Genomic DNA, 19,857 nt, shown 5'->3' with positions numbered 1-19,857 from the left:
TGCCATTGATGAGGCATCTGTTGGATGACCAACCTGGGGTGTCCTACAAAAACGGTGTCCAGAGCTGCATCAAACGATGGGAGAAATGCATAACTCTGGGTGGTTCCTATGAAGAGAAAGACTAATAACTGTGCCAAGTTTCATTAATCTCCTGCTATGGGAAATGAGTCAGAGTTATTACTTATTGAACGCCCCTCGTACCTCCTCATACACAGAACACCCAATAATATTTTACATCTCTTCTGACGGGTGCAGCCAAAACTAAGATGCCCTACACAGGATTGAACCAGAGTCTCTCAGTTACCAACTAATTGGAACCAGGAGCTGAGGCAGGACTACCAGTTTAGCCACAGGGACATCCAATGAAAATTGTATCATAGCAGCATATTTGTCTAACATTCAGCCTGAGCCTTTGCAACAGAGTCTCTTATCTAAATTACTCGGTACATGCTTAGATACTGAACACTATACGGTAGCCATGCCTTGTTACGTGCAAGTCAAATACAACATGACATTGTGTAATATATACTACAGGAATATCTAACTGTCATTTCAAAAGATTACGTTACAATCAACGTCCCTCGGATAGGACGTCCAATGGAGGTCCCTTGTTTAGGGAGAGCCACATCCCGGGCACGTAAAAGAACCTGCCATACCTGTCGAAAAGAGTAGGGGACCTTCCTGGCAGGGTTGTAGCCAGCCTGAAATCATTTTCAGTCCCCTCGATTTTGAATGGGAAACCTATCGAGCACCGAAGGCATGGCGTGACGTTGCGCGTCATTTCTAGAGGGTCTGGGTCCCAGAAAAATTTTAAATCAAGACCCTCTGAAACACGTTTTCCTGCATTTTGAGGTGCAAATTGTGCTTGTAGACTAAGCTGTTCAATGGCATCTGTTTTGGTGAAGAAGAACACATGGGTTTCAGTTTTTTTAATATCTTTACATATCAATTTTTCTCTGTCCTAGGGGACGGAATAGGAAAAACTTTTTTCAGTCCCCAGCTGCAAAATTCCTTCACAGGACTGAAGGACAGGTGCTGGCTACAACCCTGCTTCCTGGTCTGAGTGGATCAATTAAAACCTTTCCAGCTAAATGGGGTTAAAGGAATTTCCCAAACAGCCTCGTAACCCCTGCTTCACTACGAATTTAAGAGAATGTACAGTATATCTTTACCACAGGTGTAAGGTGAAGGGGCAGTAAGTTACAGTAATGAAAATGTTTCTTGTTTCTCCCTCATTAACTTCAATCAATAGAAATTAGGTCACACACAATTATGGCACAGACAATACCTGACAGGTATCTAGGTGTGGGCATGACTTTGTTAACTGTTGCTAAGCAATGGCATATACATTTGTACATGTAAGGTGGTAAAATCACGCTTTTAGCTAAGCATGCGTCCAGGCATAAAATTCTGATTGACCAGGGATGCCACTAGGTCATTTGTGGTCACAGTCTTCTACTGTGACCTCTCTGACAGTAATTTTGCCCCCCAGGAACATTAGAATGCACCATTTTAACTTAAATTCTCAAAAACTATGCACCAAGACATGATGGAAGCAAACGTGGATGCCCCCGGACCCCCCTACAATAGTGGCGTCTATATCACTTACCACAACTCACCAAGAAATTTGGACACCCTATAAAAAGACCCTTTACTGCCTTGATAATGGCAGGGTTAAAAGGGTTTTTTTTAAGGTTTAAAGGATTAGATATTGACTAAATCCGACAACCAGCCAGAAAATCTCTTTACTTTACTAAATCCCTCAAAATTCTTTTGCAACCTACCTGATCATCTGCATACATTTGTACATTGTAACGTTCAAATAACTGTAGTTATTATTATTACTGTATTCAAATTCCTAACATTTAAGTAACAACATGCATAATAGTTAATACTAGCGAAGGATCTAGGATTTCTATATACTGTCCTTGCAAAACGTGAATCTTTTATTAATGAATGTTGTCACTTCTTTTAAAATTTATGAGTTCAGACTATTGTACTGTTAACTACATCTTTATGATGGATGTAAGTGAGTGGTCACTAGGGACTGTAAATTATGTCTTTCATAATATCACAAGTCATGACCCTATAAAGATGACATCTGTACACTATAAATTTAGAAATATTCAAGGTTGCTTTTTGTTCAAGGATCTGTTTCTTTGTGGGGACATCTGAAATCATGACAAGTTGCAAACAACACTGATTTTCTATGATTGTACAGTATATACCCAACAATACCACTGACCAGGATAAATATATGGTCACTTGCACCATGAATTTGCAGAAAAGGTTTTGAAACTTAAATATTGCCAAGGTAAAAGATATATGATCAGTTTTGCAAAATCAGAAATTAAAAGTACAGTTTTGTTTTTCAAACCCTGTGTATGCACATGTATAGTAGAATACATATTACTTTTCTACAATTCATTATATGGCATATTACTTCCATGCCACTTCATATAAGCAATTTTACTTCTTTGCAACATTAAGCTAAAAATCTAATTCCAGGTCTCATAGAAACATGTTTACAAACAAGAAAATGTAATTTGCAACAAACACCAAACAATCATGCAAATTAACTTGTCTTGCACCATGCAATGCAAGCTACGTCATGCAATGTGTACTTACACATCAGTACATGTGTATGAGGCTCTATGTTTGATCTGTTTCAAAATCTCAGACGTTTTGAATTTGAATATTTTACTGTTATAAAACCACCCTGAATCACAAGCTTTGCCCCCCCCCCCAACCACAACCCCTATACCTAATATAGTATGTAATCAATACAGTATCCCAGGAGTTAACCACAAATGCACACAACAAACAATCAATCTCCCTCCCCACACGTGCAAACATACGGCCCAACCACACATGCACACGTACAAAATGTACGATAACTCGCGTAAACTCACGTGCAGTGCCTCACGCCACAAACACGGTTGCCATGTCCCGCGAACGCCCGCGACTTTCCCAGTGCGTGTCGTAAGGCTTGTGTTACCCCGAATAGAAGGCAGATATTGTGAGGTGTAAGCGAACCCACCAGCGTGGGACATTGGGCAGATCGAATGACTAACGCCTGAGAAGATTCTGGGGTTAGCGTTTCTTTTAAAAGGTGTCCGTTGCTTAAACACGGTAATAATGGACTCCATATAGTCTTCCTGAATAGTAATATACAATGCAAGCTTGTGACCCCAATGGAAATATCTTACCATATTACAAGTATTATACATAATTGAGAGATTATATTACATAATTACTGGCCATTAAAATGGCAGATTAAGGGAAGGTACATTTTCTGTTATATTTTGCTTAATGAAGAATGTATTATGACATATAGTAGTTAGCATCTCCTTGTGCAAGACTAGTGCTTGTAATTCTAATGAAAAATTCTTTTATGTGAGGGTTTTATAATCAACAAAAAATGGATTTACAAATTAAAAAAAGATGCCTTGCAAAGGAAGCCTTCAATGCTAGAATTCTTTCCTATTGAAATCCTAGTCTAAATAATGATAAAGTTTCAAACAAATAGAACATCACTGTATTTTGTTGACATAAACAACAGGATTTGAAGACTACTATTAAAACAAAAGATGTCCATGCATACAGTGATACTTAAACTTTTTTAAAGGAAAATTTAGCAAACACATATCTATAAGTTTCTATAAAATTCTAACACCAAACAATAAAATATCAAAATACTACCTTTGGTACCAGCAAGGAGGTTAAAGAATCACAGGAGAGAGCTCAGTCATTAACACCCCACTGCGGGCTATTGTTCAGACCCTCCGGGCCCATTGTTTCCGCTATCCGGCGGCGCGTCTCTGATGACCATGATGGCCGCGGGGTTTCCCGCCATTTCTGATGAGCCCGGACGTGTCAGCCAATCACATGAGCCCAGCCATGACGTCATGCACCGCGATCCCGGCCGAGGACGACCGAGGGTTGCCGAACTGCGAGCGAGATGAGCGCAGTTTCCGCAGATTTCCTTATTTGGGAAGCGAAGGTGACGTGTGCAAACAGTACTGTTGTGGAGAGACCAAGATGGCGATCATGTCGATACTTGTTTCGGCGCTGTGCGACCAAGTTGAGTGAATTTACAGGCATTTTTGTCGCTGTATCCCCGATTTTTTTGTCTCAGAATTATGAACAATATTCTCTACTTCATGTGTCTACTAAAAAATTATTACGCTTGCCCCGCAAAAGAGACTTTTTTTCAACGATAGTAGTGGGCTTGGGTGTGCCAAATAAGTATTTGTTGTTGCTGTTTGCGATCGATTTTTGCTGTTCGTGATGCATGAATTTTGTACTCTGAGGGCTCCGTGGATGTTCATGGCAATGATGGGAAGCAAGATGATATTTCCGAGGAAATTTATTTTGTCGGTATTGAGGGAATTTTTGCCTCACGAGGAACGCATTTTTTTTACACAGATGGCTTGATATCTTAATTTGACAGACTTGAAAATAAAGTTGCATAGCGTTTCTCAAGCTTCTTACAAATACTATGAAATAGCTCCGTGTGTCCTGGGCTATGAAAGCCGACCCAGCGTTCTTCTACACCGCGTGACTTGTTGTTACACACATTTCTGTGGCCCGTGGGGAACTATGCTCGCACTTGCCTCAGGCGAAGTATCGTCACTATTGATATCTGTTTCCTTAGTAAAAGTAGCGCTGTATTTAATGAGAATCATCCTCAAAATCGCTGAAATGCCGGCCCCAAATCGATGTTCCTGGACGAGTGATGTTGAAACTGACTCGTAAACAAAGGCCCACGCTAGCCTGGCGAGATGCAGATTGGGGCAATTAGCACTTCGATGTGATTCACACTCGCGGCAAACATGGAACAATAGGAACGCTCTCCTCTCTTTCTTTAACCTCCTTGGTACCAGATATAAGAGAACTCTTCTACACAAGCAGTTGATACACACTATTTTTACGTTTCGATGCCTATCAGACACCTTCCTCAGAGCTTCTAGAGTTCTGTTTCTTGCCACAATATGTTCACATACAACATGTAAGCAAAGAGTATTAACTGGTTGTACAAAAGAATTCTCCTATATTCTACATTCTACCAACCTGATGAAATTATTTTCAGTCCCTTCGACATTGAAAGCAAAGGTCAAACGAAATCCACACCCCGTCCAACGCCCTCCGCAGGTTTTTTTGTTTGCAGACTGTGTTAGACAGGTAAGTCTCTGGGAGTCCTTCCCAACCCCCTTTGTTTACAGGTATTGTTGGGCAGGTAACTCACCTGGAACACCTTGATCCGCGGATCACACCTGACCTGTGTAAACAAGATATAGGATTGGGCACGGCTAACTCAACTAGCTGGCTCTCATCACTTTAACTGATCAGGCTTTTAGCCAGGCAGCTGTACAGGCGTGTACGGCCTGTTAAAAAAATAACTCAAATTGTATGCCCTTACACTGGGGAGCACATCCTCTGACAAGCATGAAATTCTGATTGACCAGGGACGCTACAGGTCACATGTGGCCTGTCTGACAGTAAATTTGCTTCTTTCCCCCAAATTTGCACGTCAAGATGTGGGAAATGGTGTTTCAGAGAGTTATAAATTTCAAAATTTTCTGAATGAGGATATCCCCAGACCCCCTAGCCCTACAATACTCGCACCTGCAGCACTCGCCGAACGGCAAGAAATTTGGACACCCTATGATAAAATCCTAGCTAAAAGCCTGCAACTCATTAAACAGCAAGCTTTTGTGCCCTGGGTGTGGCAATAAGGAAGTGTTCCTACTGACCTCCGAATTCCCAGCAGTTTGTCTACAGGCTAGAAATAGAGGCAGATTAGCATAAAATACTGGTAAAAAATTCAGATATTTTTCTCTACTGTTTTTCAAGGAAACACAATCAAACAGCTGATTAAAAAGCTATATATGGGATGATATGATGATGACTATCAAACCCAGCAGAATGACCTACAATGTAGATAGTTGTCAGTAACAATACTTCAAGTTAGTAAATTCAATTCAAGGCACTACTAACTACTTACATGTACTATGATGTAGATTGCACTGTTACAGCAGTTTTAGCTTGTGCTTAAAATTAAATGTAACTCTAATTCCGAAATTGGCTATTGCATTGTATTGGCAGAACCGGTAGAAGGAACTTGCAGCCGATAGCTGCAAGAAAACGCAATCATGATTTCTTATCCAGAAAAAACACACTATTTGTGCAATACCCTGCAAAATTCATGTTTGATACAATCACAATCAGTCGTGATTACATTGGAATACTTCCAAAAACTCACAAGTATAATGCATTGTACCTGTAAGGCACTCTTCTGACAGCTTCACACAACAGAGAGATATATAACATTTACAAAATACATGTACATGTTAAATTCACTCTTTAACAGGCACATACGGGACCCCAGCCTGATATCAACTACCTAAGTCTACTAACTTAAAGTGAGTTCGGTGCATGACAGCCAAGATTCCAACCTCAAGTTTGTTGCAAAACAAACACCAGCCACTATATGTACACAAACACTACTGTAACAAGAACTTACTGAACCAGGGGCCCCATTATCGAACTTGACCTTTGTTTTCCAGACAGCCAATCACTTACCAAAAATCACTGCGATCCATCCTAAGCTTCTCAAGTTATGTTGTTCACACACACAGATATACCAAATCTAATACAAAACGTTACCTTAGGCGAAGGTATCACTGTGACTGTGACTGTTCTGACTATGAATAAATACATTATAGCTGCATATCAAGGTGGTTACTTATTACATTTGCAAAAAAAACTTTGAAATACAAGCTTGTAGTACATTGACGTGAGATTCAGCAAAATTTGTCTTGAATAAAATGTAACCAATTCTGGCCAGAATGCCAAATCGTGGCCTTTTTGTACAGGAATTGCTGGAATTCAGTTCCCAACAGTTAGTAAAAGCCTTTGTTAAGTTCTATCCTTGCATAACGGGTTACCGTCTTTTGTTATGAGACATTGCACAGAGAAACAGGATGGGGGCAACACAAATGCCTGTTTCCAAACATTCACCCTTTTAACGTAGTTAAAGGCAAAGGTAGTCCCATAGCCTTTTTTGAGGCTGTATATTTGGCAGTAGGTTGTTATCCATGGTGTATTGGAAGGCAGAGCCCATCCCTCTACTTCCACCACCTTTTATCTCCCTACTATCTAAACTCAGGTACCCATTTTTAACACCTGGGTGGAGTAAGGTATAGTGCACAGTGCCTTTCTCGATAAATGACACAATGTCTAGTATAATGTCTACACTTGGTATCAAAATCCTTCGTAGAAACCACTGGCTTAATCTTATGTTAGCAAGTCAAATTTAGAAGATTGAACAGTAGTTGGTATCCAGGCTAGAACTGTCTAGTTAAGTCAATTATGAATCAAATGTATGACATCTCCATCTGATCTCGTGTCCCTTAATAGCCACTTGGCTAGTCAATGCTACAAACCTTAAGACACAAACCTTAAGACATGCCTGTTTCCCCTCACCAGGTGTGCACAGTGAGCTACAGTCACTGAGTCAGGTGTGCAGGTGTACCTTGTTAAGGGTGTTGAGTTATTTTTAGTGCTGTGGACCACTGTATACCTGCCAAACTAGCAAACACTGCAGAAGAGACTCCCAGTGAGTGTATCGAGTCTGTTGGACAGGAAAACCCATCGCTGACAAATAGAACGTGTTAAGCTGCAAAAGAAGTCAGCTTACATGGGAACTCAGAGGTCATGAGTTCAATTCCTACAAGCATGTCTCTTATCAATATTAGAACAGGCTCTTTCTGTTCTCTATTGTATTGTAAGGCTTCACTGAAAAGATCTTAAAGATGTCAATCTAAGAAAAGGAAATCCACGCTCATTGAATGGCAACGATTTGACCAAATCTTATCATTCTCCTCCAAGATAGGCCTATTCGAATGAGAAAATCCTTTTCTTTTCTTTCTTTCTTTCTTTATTGACGATGAGACAAGTCATTACAAGGGTCTGCCTAGGCAGCTTTGGGCTGGTAGCGGCAGAACCTACAAAAATACGGACGAACATACAAAGAATTCATACAATATAATACAATAAGATAATCAATAATTAAAAGGTGTCATGCAACTACACGGATATGAAAGGGATTGATCTATACAATATAGCAATAGCTTAAATAAAATATTGGAGTAGGTGGAAGGTCAGTATGCTATCATACAACGAGTTTAATATTAAAATCCTGACAGGAGGTGGCTTCTGCAACGAGCTTTGAACTGTGGGAAAGTGGTGGAGTCGGTGATGTGGTTTGGTAGGTTGTTCCACAGTCTGGAGGTGTATGGAATGAAACTGTTGTTGTATGTTGTAGTTCTGCAGCGAGGGATATGGAGGTGTGAAGAGTTTCGCAGACGAAGCTGGGTTTGGATTAGTCTTGTTTGAGGGATGAGTGGTTGGAGGTGGGGTGGTACAGTGCCAGTGACCAGTTTGTACATGATGACTAGACGGTGGTAGTCTCGCCTAGTTGAGAGCCTGTCCCATCCGAGCTCTTGAAGCACGTCCGAGTAGGGTGTCCTTGGCGCTGCACCTGTAACTAGGCGGCCTGCATGGTACTGTACGCGCTCTAGTACTTTGGAGGCGGCTACACTCATGTTGGTGAAGATGATGGAGGCATACTCCAGCCTAGGTCGCACAAGGGTAAGGTAAGCCAGTTCCAGTGCTTCCTTGGACAACTTGCCTCGCAACCTCCAGAGGTATCCAAGTACCTTTCTGGCCTTACTGGAAGTATTCTGTGCATGCTCATTCCAGCCCAAAGCCTGGTGTAAGGTGACACCAAGATGCGAGTAGAAGGGGACCTGTTCGATGAGCTGGCCTGAGATGTAGATAGGAGGAAGTACTACTCTGCTTCGTGCAGACTTGATGCAAATAACCTTGCACTTCCCTGGATGCAGTTCTAGACCCCAGACATCAAACCAGTCAGAAACAAGTTGTAAGTCGGAGTTTGTGGTGCTGGCTACCTGCTCGGCCGTCGGTCCCGAGTTTGACAGAGACGTATCATCAGCAAAACTGTTAATGTCAGATGTACAAGGTAAGTCCTTGATGTCGTTTATGTAGACTAAGAATAACAGCGGGCCGAGGATACTGCCCTGTGGGACACCCGCATACGTGTACCTCCAAGACGACGTAGCACCATTTATGACCACACGCTGCTGGCGGCCTGTGAGGTAGTGATTAAACCAGCCGATGAGTGGTCCACTAACTCCGTAACGCGATAGCTTGTAGGTTAATCCATCGTGCCACACAGTATCGAACGCTCTACGGACGTCCAGAAAGACGGCGGCCGTACAGGAGACATTCGAGTCATCAATGGACTTGGCCCAGTCGTCAACCAATCGCAGGAGTTGTAAGACTGTACCATCCCCTTTTTTGAAACCAGACTGGTTGACGTTTAACAGATTGTTGACGGTGAGGTAAGTGTACAGGCGGTTGTGGACGACTCTCTCCAACACTTTGGCCACGGTAGGCAGAAGTGCGATCGGTCTGTAGTTTGATGGATCAGTCCGATCACCCTTTTTGTATATTGCCGACACGTTTGACTGCTTCCAGTCTTTTGGTATTTGTCCTGTAGCGAGTGACAAGTTGAAAAGCTGACAAAGGGAGGCGCTGATGGCTGGTGCTCCCTCCTTAAGGAGTCGGTTGGTTATTCCATCGGGGCCTGGAGCCTTGTTTGGATGTAATCCTTGCAGCACACCCAGGACTTCTTCCTCTGAGACGTGTATTGTAGAGAGTACTTCGTCAGTGAACTTAGGGAGCCTGCTTGTAAAGTTTGGATGCGTAGCTTCCTTAGTGACTCTGACAAAGACGTCATTTTACATATGATTATGATTTATAAAGGTCAGTTTGACCTTACTAACAGAATTGATTGACGCTGTGAATATGATATGATAAATCATGCTCAAACAATTATTGTCTTGCTTAGTTTAGAATGAATGAAAGATGCAATTAGAATCATCATAAAAGTTTACAGGTAATATTATAAACTACTACTGTATATATTAATAGATTTGTGCCAACTACTACATTTTCTATAAAGAAAAACTTGAATAGGGAAAAAAGGAATATTTAATGTGTTCAAATAGAAGTCCTTTTCACAGTGTTAACGTTACAACTGTACAAATACTATCTCAAAACTTTGTGGACACCTCATTACGTTCTAGCAATATTTGGGCATTAGCTGGGGTGTGAAGAATTCAATAAGACAGTGTTTGACAAAATGACTACATTGTACACTGAGCCCTGTTAGGTCTAGGAAATCCCTCAACAAATTTGTTAACGCTCAGTCATCCTAGACAGCTAGAAAAAGAGACCAAGGTTTTTGACTACTGCTTTCCTGCAACAAAACAAAAGGAAGTACCTGGTTGAAAAGTCCTTGAGGGCTGTCAACTACTTCTTTGGATAAGCTCAAATTTTCTGTAAAGCTTGCAGCTGCTTTTTGCAACACTTGGTTGATTTTTTAAGACTGAATTTAGGAAACCATCTTGGAATAAGGTCATACGGAAGTGTACTTATAGTACATTTTGTATTGCTAATAAAGCTCACTGTGACCTCTGTTTCAGCTGCTACTATCAAATATAGTAAATATTGCAGTAGAGCAAACAATCAATTCACGTGTACTCTATATATGTATAGGAGGAAAAATTGGTCAGACATGATAGAGAAAAACACAAGTTAATTTGATGTCGCACAGAACAACATGACCTAATCATGTATGTATGAATATGTCTATTCTACAAACAGAACAAACACTTGGTACACAGGGGAAACTGTAAACAAATATGTTCAGCATATCACTGTGGTGTCATAAATGTGAAGTCTGTGTGATAAAACTTCGAAGCCTGTGTGCTACGGCTTTTTATCACTCAGTCCGAAACACCTGTATCAAACGTTATCGCGTCCCAGGTATGACATAAATGTACATATCTATCGTGGTTTAACTGACAGTGTGGAGAGGGGGTGCGTTGTAGGGCATTTTAAGGCCTGTGTACTACTTGTATTGCAGCCTAATCAGCCCTCCTATCAGCCTAATAGTACTTGATTAGGTTGATGAAGTATAGGGTACAAACTGGGTCAAAGAAAATGTACTCACCAAATTGAATATATTTTGACTCCCAGGGAAGTATTACCAACACAGAAGCACTTTGTAACAACTGTAGAAATCTTCCACAAAAGCTCAGAGTCAAATCGACCATGCAAAAGCCTCCCTCACACAATTACTTCAAACGGCCACTTACAACTAGGTTAAGAAAACTTCTGCATAAAAAACAGCACAACCAACACCCCATGCTGACATGGTATGATCCAATCAGCTATGTCACATGTACAGAAGACAGCATCTTCCACTTGTAAAACGGGGTTGATGGGTGTTTGCCTGTCTACTTTGTTAGTGTGCGCACAAGGACTTACCCAATGAGGCGAACAAGTGTCCCAGAATAAAGGCGAGAGTAAATACCCCAGCTGTGAATGTTTGCCTAGTGGACAATGTATCAAAGCGGGGTAAACGTGGTTCTGGCACAACTCTGCTCTATTAAGTGATCGTGTGAGGACTCAAGATCGCAGTTAACATGCCAACGTGCAGAGAAACTTAACAGTCAAACTTGGCTACTAGTGACCACTCCTAAATAAAACTAAGAACAATTTGACTATTGTGATGACTATTTGGTAGTCATTTTGATTATTTTTCCGATTGATTGAAGCCTTGTATCAATGAGGAAAATAATCTTAAAAGAACCACCAAAAGATTAAGATACCAGTATATAGATGCCACCTGTTAAGTATAGACAGGTTTGACTGTACTTGAAGATTCTACCTGAGGGTTTGGAGGATGAAACTTTGATTTGAAACAGTTCAATTTAGGGTTTTCTTTGTTGAAGATTAAGCGACTTGAATGAAGTTTAAAGCAACTTATTAATATTAGACCATCAATACTCTCTCTACATGTCCAAACAAGAAGCTAGCATGTCCAGGACAAAAGATACAAAGACGTTCTGCTGCAGTACCAAGGAATTAATGCTAGGCGGGGCCCAATATTGACCTTGACCTTTTTCTTACCAAGAGTGACAGCCCTACGGTCACCTACCCATATACAGAGTTTGCTCTGGAAAAACACATGCATCAGACATGTCCAAGACAATTACTCTCCAAGCAGAGGTTGGTGGGAAAAATCGTGACCGGTGGTGGGAAGGCCAGTCCAAAAAAATTATGAAAGGAAAAGCTCACGATTTTTTTCCACCAACCTCTGCTTGGAGAGTACAAGACAATACCGTTTTTCAACGAGGTAATAACAGGTCTACTCAACCAGTCAAAATCACTTTAACTTTCCTGATAGTGAATCGGATATGTTAACTGCAGTAACTGTAAATGCAGAAATGTTCCCGGTGGTTTTATGATTGCGGTTTTCGCTGTGGCCACTTCACCGCGAACTTAAACCACCACGAATATTTTACCATTAAATAGCATGTGACTACAGTCTATGGTGCTACCACAAATTTTCCGCTCTCTCTTGGCTCTGCTTGAAATTTTTCCGCTAACACGAAAGTAAATCCCCACAAACTTAAATGCATTTTACAGTAACATACTAGTAATGAATTGTCAGTATACGTAGTCATGGGTAGAAACCACATTAAAACCAGACCTGGTAACATACTAGTACACACATGTGGGTATACAAATATTAGAGCACATACAACATGTGACTCACGAATGTGTAACATACATGATATTTTTCCTGATTGCTTATCAGTATGTTTCATACACCCAGGTGGTTTATGGTATTTTTCCAGGCACATGTGCTGGAGGAAGTAATTTCAACAGGTCAGAGAACAATGGTTTATGGTCATATACAATTGTATCATTGGCACTTGCCTTGTTTATGTAATAACATAAAACTATAAATCACCTTTTATATAGTTCTAGAAGCAATTTTACAACTAGAGTTCCACGACCTCATACCTTTGCCACTTTTTGTTGACCCCTATCCACATACCAATCAAATAAGGATCCATTCACAGCTTCTCAAATTATGCTGTCCACAAACAAACAAACAAACACACACAGACAGACATACAAACGGCAAGGAATACATACACTGATACAGTTGTCTTTCTAGGGGAGATCATAAAATCAATGTTAGACTTAATTAAGATTTATGATCTTACAAGTGATCTTAATTAAGCTTTATGAATTATTGATCTTACAAGTAATCTTACAATCTTTTTTTTGGGGGGGGGTCGTTTTGGTTCCTGTACTTTGCACTTTATTTTTCCTCACGCACGGACCTGCACCTCACCTGGATGTGATGCTCTAATTGAGGGCTTTGTCCAGTACCTTATTGAGATTGAGAAGTGACAAAAAAGTTGAACGGTTTTGTGTATCACAGTTTGTTTAATAGCTGGCGACCCTGGTGGGTTCGAATCCCGGGAGTCAGGATATTTTTAGATACTGTTTCTGTCTGTTTCAACTTCCTTCTTTTTCATGTGACCTAGTAGCATCCCTAGGGCCTGGTCAATCAGAATTTTATGCTTGTCTGAGGATCTGCTCCCCAGGGTAAGGGGGTGCAGGTCAGGGCACAGGGGGCACAGGGGAGGTCACAGCTCAAGCTGGACATTCCAGTGGACATATCTTAGCAAAAGAAACCTTGTAAAAGTCGCCACGATTACCAAAGACCCCTTGCCGTAACGTTATTTGTTGTAACTTACACAGTTGTTTTTTACGTAAAAGGGACCGCTCTAAAGCCTCTATCAAAATATTTCTACTTTATTCTTCTTCTACCTTGAGACCGCTGTTAGTTAAACTTCGTTTATCTACAACAAGCACACGTTTTTCTAACAAACAAAAATACCAAATCAGTCCCTTGTACCGTCTGTACAGACAGACAAATTATTTGAACAACTTTCTCTTTTTGTTTTGTTTTTCCTTCCATCTTTCACATCAGCTGATGCGAAAATCCGAGTGTCTCACTCCGATCTGCATATTAGTTTACTTGAAATTCAATCATTATCATCCATATATACTGCTTCTTAGAGTAATGTGATCTTCTATTGTATCTTAGATGTTCACAAATCGCTGCAGACTGTCAAGAAAAGGTGAAGGTTACCTCGCACGTCGCCAAGTTGTCTTCCGGACTCCCGCAACTGCTTCTTCCGGCGTCTTCCGCGCGCCTTGGGAACTGCCCCGGTGCATCACGGGAAATATTAGTAGTAGTTTTAGATGTGTTTAGATAATATTTTCAGGAGGATTTCGATTTTTATCAGGAAGAAATCGTCTTCTGCGCATTTAGTGATTTGATTTGGATTTTAATAGAAATATTTCACATGTTTCTTCAACAAAGAACCTATCATCAAATAAAATTTCACATATTTCTAAAACCAATGTGTTATGATACATGTTATGAACGCCACCTGGCGTTTCTTGACTATCACTGCAGCTATCGCTATATTGATTTGATTTGATTTGATTTATTCGGCTGTTTTGATGTCTTACCTGTAGAAAAGGTTGGCCATAACTTTTCCAGAGCCAAAAGTACATAACTTCTGAGTGGCGTTTACATGAAATATATTGTGGGACCGCGTGGCGCAATTGTCAGCACGTTTGACTCAGGTCCAGAAGGTCCTGAGTTCAAACCCTGACGTGTCACCGATCTTGTGCCCTTGGGAAAGGCACTTTACACGACTTTCCTATATAGGCTACAAAAGTCTTCAGCAAATTGAAGTTGGTAGCCTCAAAAACGGAAGAAAAAAGAAAAAAAATATGTATAATCAAGAAGATTTCACACGAAACAGGTCTCGCATCGTGTTGAGTTCATACATCTTTCCTATTTCGAACACTTGAATGAATGAATGACAGGTTTATTCGTTCAAAACAATAAAAACGTACAAGCTTCTGATAGCAGCCCAATGGCTGAATTGCTGGGCTTGTTAACAGTTAAAAATGGCTTAAAAACTGTTCCAACTACATGTATATACATATGTACATCAATAATCACATCATTACGCAGACTTATTTACAAACTGGGAAGGTAGAAACACATAGTTCATACAATGTCGTCATTGAGTAGTGAGACCATATAGTATATTGGACTTTTCCTTAAACGAGAGGTGTTGGCTCTGGGGACCTGCAGTTTGTTGGCTGAACGTGTATTTCTGCCAGTAATCTCCTTACGACAGGGAGGGAACCAGTCCCTGTAGGTCGGGGATCTATACAGTGAACGAGCATAAGAACTGCATAGGTCATGACGTCTCTGAGACAGTGATGTGAGGGAGAGTTCAGTCAGTGCCGAGCTGTAGCAGGTATAGTTCTGTCCGAGGATTATCCTACAAGCTCTCTTCTGCACTCTTTCAATTGACTTACATTCAGCAACAGTCAATCCTGGATGCCACACTTGGCATGCGTATTCCAATACCGGGCGCACAAAACCAATATAGACAAGTACAAGGTCACCAGTAGTTAGGCCATACTTGGACAGTGTTCTTAACATGTACAGTCTTTTGTTTCCCTTCCCAACCATCGTTTCGACTTGTTTAGACCACTTCAGGTTGCTTTGGAGGATGACACCTAAAATGCGGGCAAACTCGACGACCTCCAGCTGTGTAGGACCAACTGTGATCACAGGTGGGGGTGGGGGTTCTTCATGAAACAAAAAACAAGGACTTTACATTTCGACGGATTCAAAGTCATGAGGTTATCTTCGGTCCATCGGGCCAAGCCGTCGACATCATCTTGGATGGTGGGCGCACTGAGCACGTGTCGTGGCTCCAACAAAGACAGGTCGTCGACAAACTTAAATGTGTCTGCTGTTGATTGGTCGACAGGAACCGCGTCATTCACCAGTACCAAGAAGATCAGTGGACCTAACTTGGTGCCTTGTGGTACTCCACATGTTAGTGTCTGCCATTCAGAAACTTCCCCTTGGTACTTGACGCGCTGGCGCCGTTCAGAGAGAAAGCTGATAATCCACGGAACGACGGACGGGCGCACCCCGAGCTCGATCAGTTTGTTGACGGCAGTTTGGTGATGGACAGAGTCAAAAGCACGTGAGAAATCCGTAAGTACTAGTGTGGACATATGGCTTCGTTTGTCAGCTGTTTCCAGCAGCTTGTGTGTCAGGAGTGTAAGGTAGTGTGTCGTGGACCGGCCACGCAGGGATCCATACTGTCGCGGGTCTACAGTAGGAAGTATGTCCTTGAGACACCAGTCCGTAATGATGCCTTCGCACACCTTGGCAAAAACTGATGTCAGTGAGATGGGTCTTAACTTTGACAGACTTGGTGGCATTTCCTTCGGGACCGGTATGACGTCCGCTTCCCTCCAAGCGTCAGGAACAACACCTTGGCAGAGCGATGTGTTTATAATATCGCACAGCGGTTGGCTCAGCTCAAACGCGAACTCCCGGACAATTCTGGGGGAAATGTTGTCACTGCCAGTAGCCTTACCGATCTTCACCTGCTTGAGCCTGTGCCACATATCCCAGAGGGAGACAGTGGGTGGTGGGGCTGGGGCAGGCAGGTACGCTGGGAGATCCTGGAGCTGCAGAGGGGCGTGTTGTTGTGATGCCGCTGCCAGGTGCATGTTGATGGCGTTTGCTGCAGACTTGGGCGATGAAGACGGGACGCCGGGCACTTCAACACGAAGCTGTCCTTTGCTGCTATTAGTTAGTTGTAACATTGTAACATGTAACATTGTAACATGTAACTTGTAACATGTCCTAGACCGACAGAACATTGAACAACGTTTCTATTTACGCTGTGACCCTTGCAGTTGTAAAAAACGATATAAGTTGCATTTTGATAAGCAAATCACAATCATGTGAAATATTTTGTCTATTTTATCTTTAGAAATAAGATCTATTTTGGAGATCATAATGATCAGAGATTTGGTTTGGTGATGGTATCTTCCGTTGGTTAATATAAGTACTTCGTAATGAGATGTAGGGTAGAATAGGAATCCATGTAACGTTAACTCGTGTGCATTGAGAATGTCTCTTATTCATATATAGTCGAGAATGTTTTGCCTTTTAATTTTAATCTCTCATATAAGTGACATGCATATCATTATACATGTGTATACCAAATCACAGGAAATAGATACGCTTTTGTTAGCGATGATGACTTCGTTGTCAGAATGCATAATAGCTTTACCGTCATCAAATGTGTTTTTTTGTTTACCTGCAACGTTACCACAAGAATTTTTGCGATTTATTCTCTACTACTTTTAACGTTACATAATGTATAACAATGCCAAGGCTGGCAAGTGAGATCGTAAATATGTATGAAAACATAAAACTGTATTGTAACAGAACTATACATCTACCGACTTAAACAGCAACTTAGATAAACCTGATTGTACCTTCACAGCATTGTGGAGAGAGAAACCCTCGTAATGCCTCAGATTTAAGATGCTGTAGGCTGTTCCCATGTTTTGATGTATTCATGTTATGAATAAATACGCCAGAATAATTTTAAAACAACTGTGTTGTTAGAACCCCTCACATATTTTCAATATATTTGTTTTCTATTTAATGATTGACACTCATTTACAAATGTATGACAGCATGTACAGCATCTCTTCCCTAACTACGTCATCCGAGGGGTGAGTTGTGTCCTTACCAAACTGGCAATCCGTCATTTCCCAGGCATCAACAAAAACAACCGGCAAACCCGTAAACATCTCTTTTATGATCAGGTACATCTGAAACGATGGCCAGTCGTCAACGTTTAGTATATGAGAACCAGCTGTGTTCGGGGGTTTGATGACGACACTGGTGTCCGGTTGTCTGTCGAGGAGGCGCAAGATGGCCGCCCTAACGGTTCGAATACGTGTGACGTAATCAACAAGCGGTTGGCTGTTGAAGTGGAAGCCAACGGTCACGACTACAACGTGATTGGGCCCATCGATTTCATCGATGATTCGGACCAAGTTACTGAGCACGCTTGCGTTGACCCATGCAAATGTGTTGATTGGCGGGCCATGAGATTGATACCGTGACGTAATGTTCCACTCTTCCTCATTTGCATACAAAGGCCCAGCAGTTTGAGAGAGAAGATACGGACTTTTCTTGCCTTTCATTTGCATGTACTTCTTCAAGAAGTAATACCATTGTCGAGTGGTGGAATCCCCGAGGAGATCCAGTGATGAATTCTGGAGACATTTTTTCCAGTCAAGCGCAGACGATAATCGTGGTCCCTGACAAACACGTGATACCCATTGGCCATTGCGGTAGTACCCAGAAGGCACCGGGGCAGGAAGACCCGGTGTGCACCTCGGTAGTTGCTCAGTTCGGTAGCCATCTTGCCGTCCCAACACTGAAATTGTGGAATTCTCCCCTTTCTTGATTTTTATGTCGGCATTGATAGGCCTTAGATCACGCCTACAGAAATATAGATGAACACCAAGTTAGGTCATGTTGATTTGATCAAATAGACGACATACGCACGTCCATCATGTTTTCGGCCTTTCAGTTTGAAATTCAAAATAGTTTTCGACCAACTGTAAAAAGCAGCTTCAAAATGAGCACATATATGCCATGCAATGCAAAATTACTGCTCATGTCGTAGAATGCCAAAGTCAAAAACAAAAAGGAAGAATCTATTGTGTTCAGTCATTTGTCCAAACTACATGTCTGTTTTGAACACATAGATCTTATAATGAAGGCAATTTTTTTTAACTTTTTCATTTGCACCCTCGGGCCGACCAGTTTTGGGATTCCCAGCGGATGTCATCCATATAATCAAATCAACAAAAACATGGCCAGGTGCATTTAAATGTAATTAAAAAAGAATGTAATTACATAAAGGCAGTTGCTGTAGGTCGTATGGGTCACACAGTGAGCGACAGTCATTTTCATGTGTACAGTAGTAGCTGTGTTACCGAAATCGAAACGTCGGCCACGTAACGTTATATTTCCCCTATGTTAACTTATTTTTTTTGCCAACGTCAATATATACAACATAGCATAACGAGACAGTAAATGTTTTTACAGCTCTCAATGCTACAGATATCTATAATCACCCCGGCTTGAAGTAGAGTCTTTCCTCCTTAGTCACCCCCAGTTCCTCCAGCGACCGGAACCCAGCAAAGCCGTGGTACACCGACTGGTTACATGTTACGTTCCACGGCCTTTCACAGTACCACTCTAGTGACGCATAGCTGTAACGTAAGGGAGGATGAAATAAAACCTTAAATCTTCCCATGTCACCAAATGTTGAGTATTGGCACAAGATACAAGCTGCGGGCTTGGAAAGATGAATCTGAACGATCATCATAGATTTCATTTATGATTACATAGATGATTAAGAAATGCCATATATGACCTCTTTCGGTTAACATTGACCATGGTAAAATTCTAAGTGATATCAGCCCTTCAGCTTCGACTATATATGATTTAACAGTCGTATACGAGAATGCAAGTCTCTGCCACATAGGGCACATCCAGCTACATGTATAAGCTGGCTTAGGTCTGTTGCAAAGTTCTTTTCTCAGGATCCGCTATTCGTATGTCATGCGCATCAGTCTGATTTTCCCTGATGCTGGAAATGGCAACTTTAGACAATGAGTAAAGCGGGCGTCACACTGTCATCAACGACATTCGGCTGAATTTGCTGATCGCCAGAGGGCCGCCCGGTCGAGCACAATTTTTGCCTGAAAATCTACCAGTTGTTATCGTTATGTTGGACGGAGCTCAGTGACCTTCTAACATTGCCATGTCTTTAAAAAATCGTGGCAGTGTTCGAGAGGACACCGGCAAGCCACACTACTGCCGAAAATGTTTGGCGTGCGCTAGCTTCTTATAACGTGTGAAGGTAGTCTCTACCAGACTCCATAGGTCGCTGGGAAAACCATAGAAAT

General features: G+C 41.5%; 2 protein-coding genes across 9 annotated transcripts in view; both read right to left on the bottom strand.

Annotated features, from left to right (window-relative positions):
• Positions 1 to 14,217, bottom strand: part of LOC118404481 (cytosolic carboxypeptidase 3-like) — an 87,107-nt gene extending 72,890 nt beyond the window's left edge. For 6 of the 8 annotated variants that reach the window (XM_035803558.1, XM_035803554.1, XM_035803560.1 and 3 more), the window contains exon 1: positions 14,111 to 14,217. The gene's annotated coding sequence lies outside the window, so the exon portion shown is untranslated. Of the gene's footprint in view, positions 1 to 2,912; positions 2,989 to 5,248; positions 5,282 to 14,110 lie in introns of all 8 variants that reach the window. The other 2 variants (XM_035803556.1, XM_035803557.1) reach the window with 2 other exon arrangements.
• Positions 14,218 to 19,016: 4,799 nt separating this feature from the next.
• Positions 19,017 to 19,857, bottom strand: part of LOC118405037 — a 4,362-nt gene continuing 3,521 nt past the window's right edge. The window contains exon 3 of the mRNA XM_035804437.1: positions 19,017 to 19,158. Coding sequence (XP_035660330.1) covers positions 19,017 to 19,158 — 142 coding nt within the window. The remainder of the gene's footprint in view (positions 19,159 to 19,857) is intronic.

The sequence above is a fragment of the Branchiostoma floridae genome, chromosome 17 (genome assembly GCF_000003815.2).
Source record: "Branchiostoma floridae strain S238N-H82 chromosome 17, Bfl_VNyyK, whole genome shotgun sequence".
NCBI lineage: Eukaryota > Metazoa > Chordata > Leptocardii > Amphioxiformes > Branchiostomatidae > Branchiostoma > Branchiostoma floridae.
Note: the sequence above shows the minus strand (reverse complement) of the source record. Positions and strands in the feature narration are given on the sequence as shown.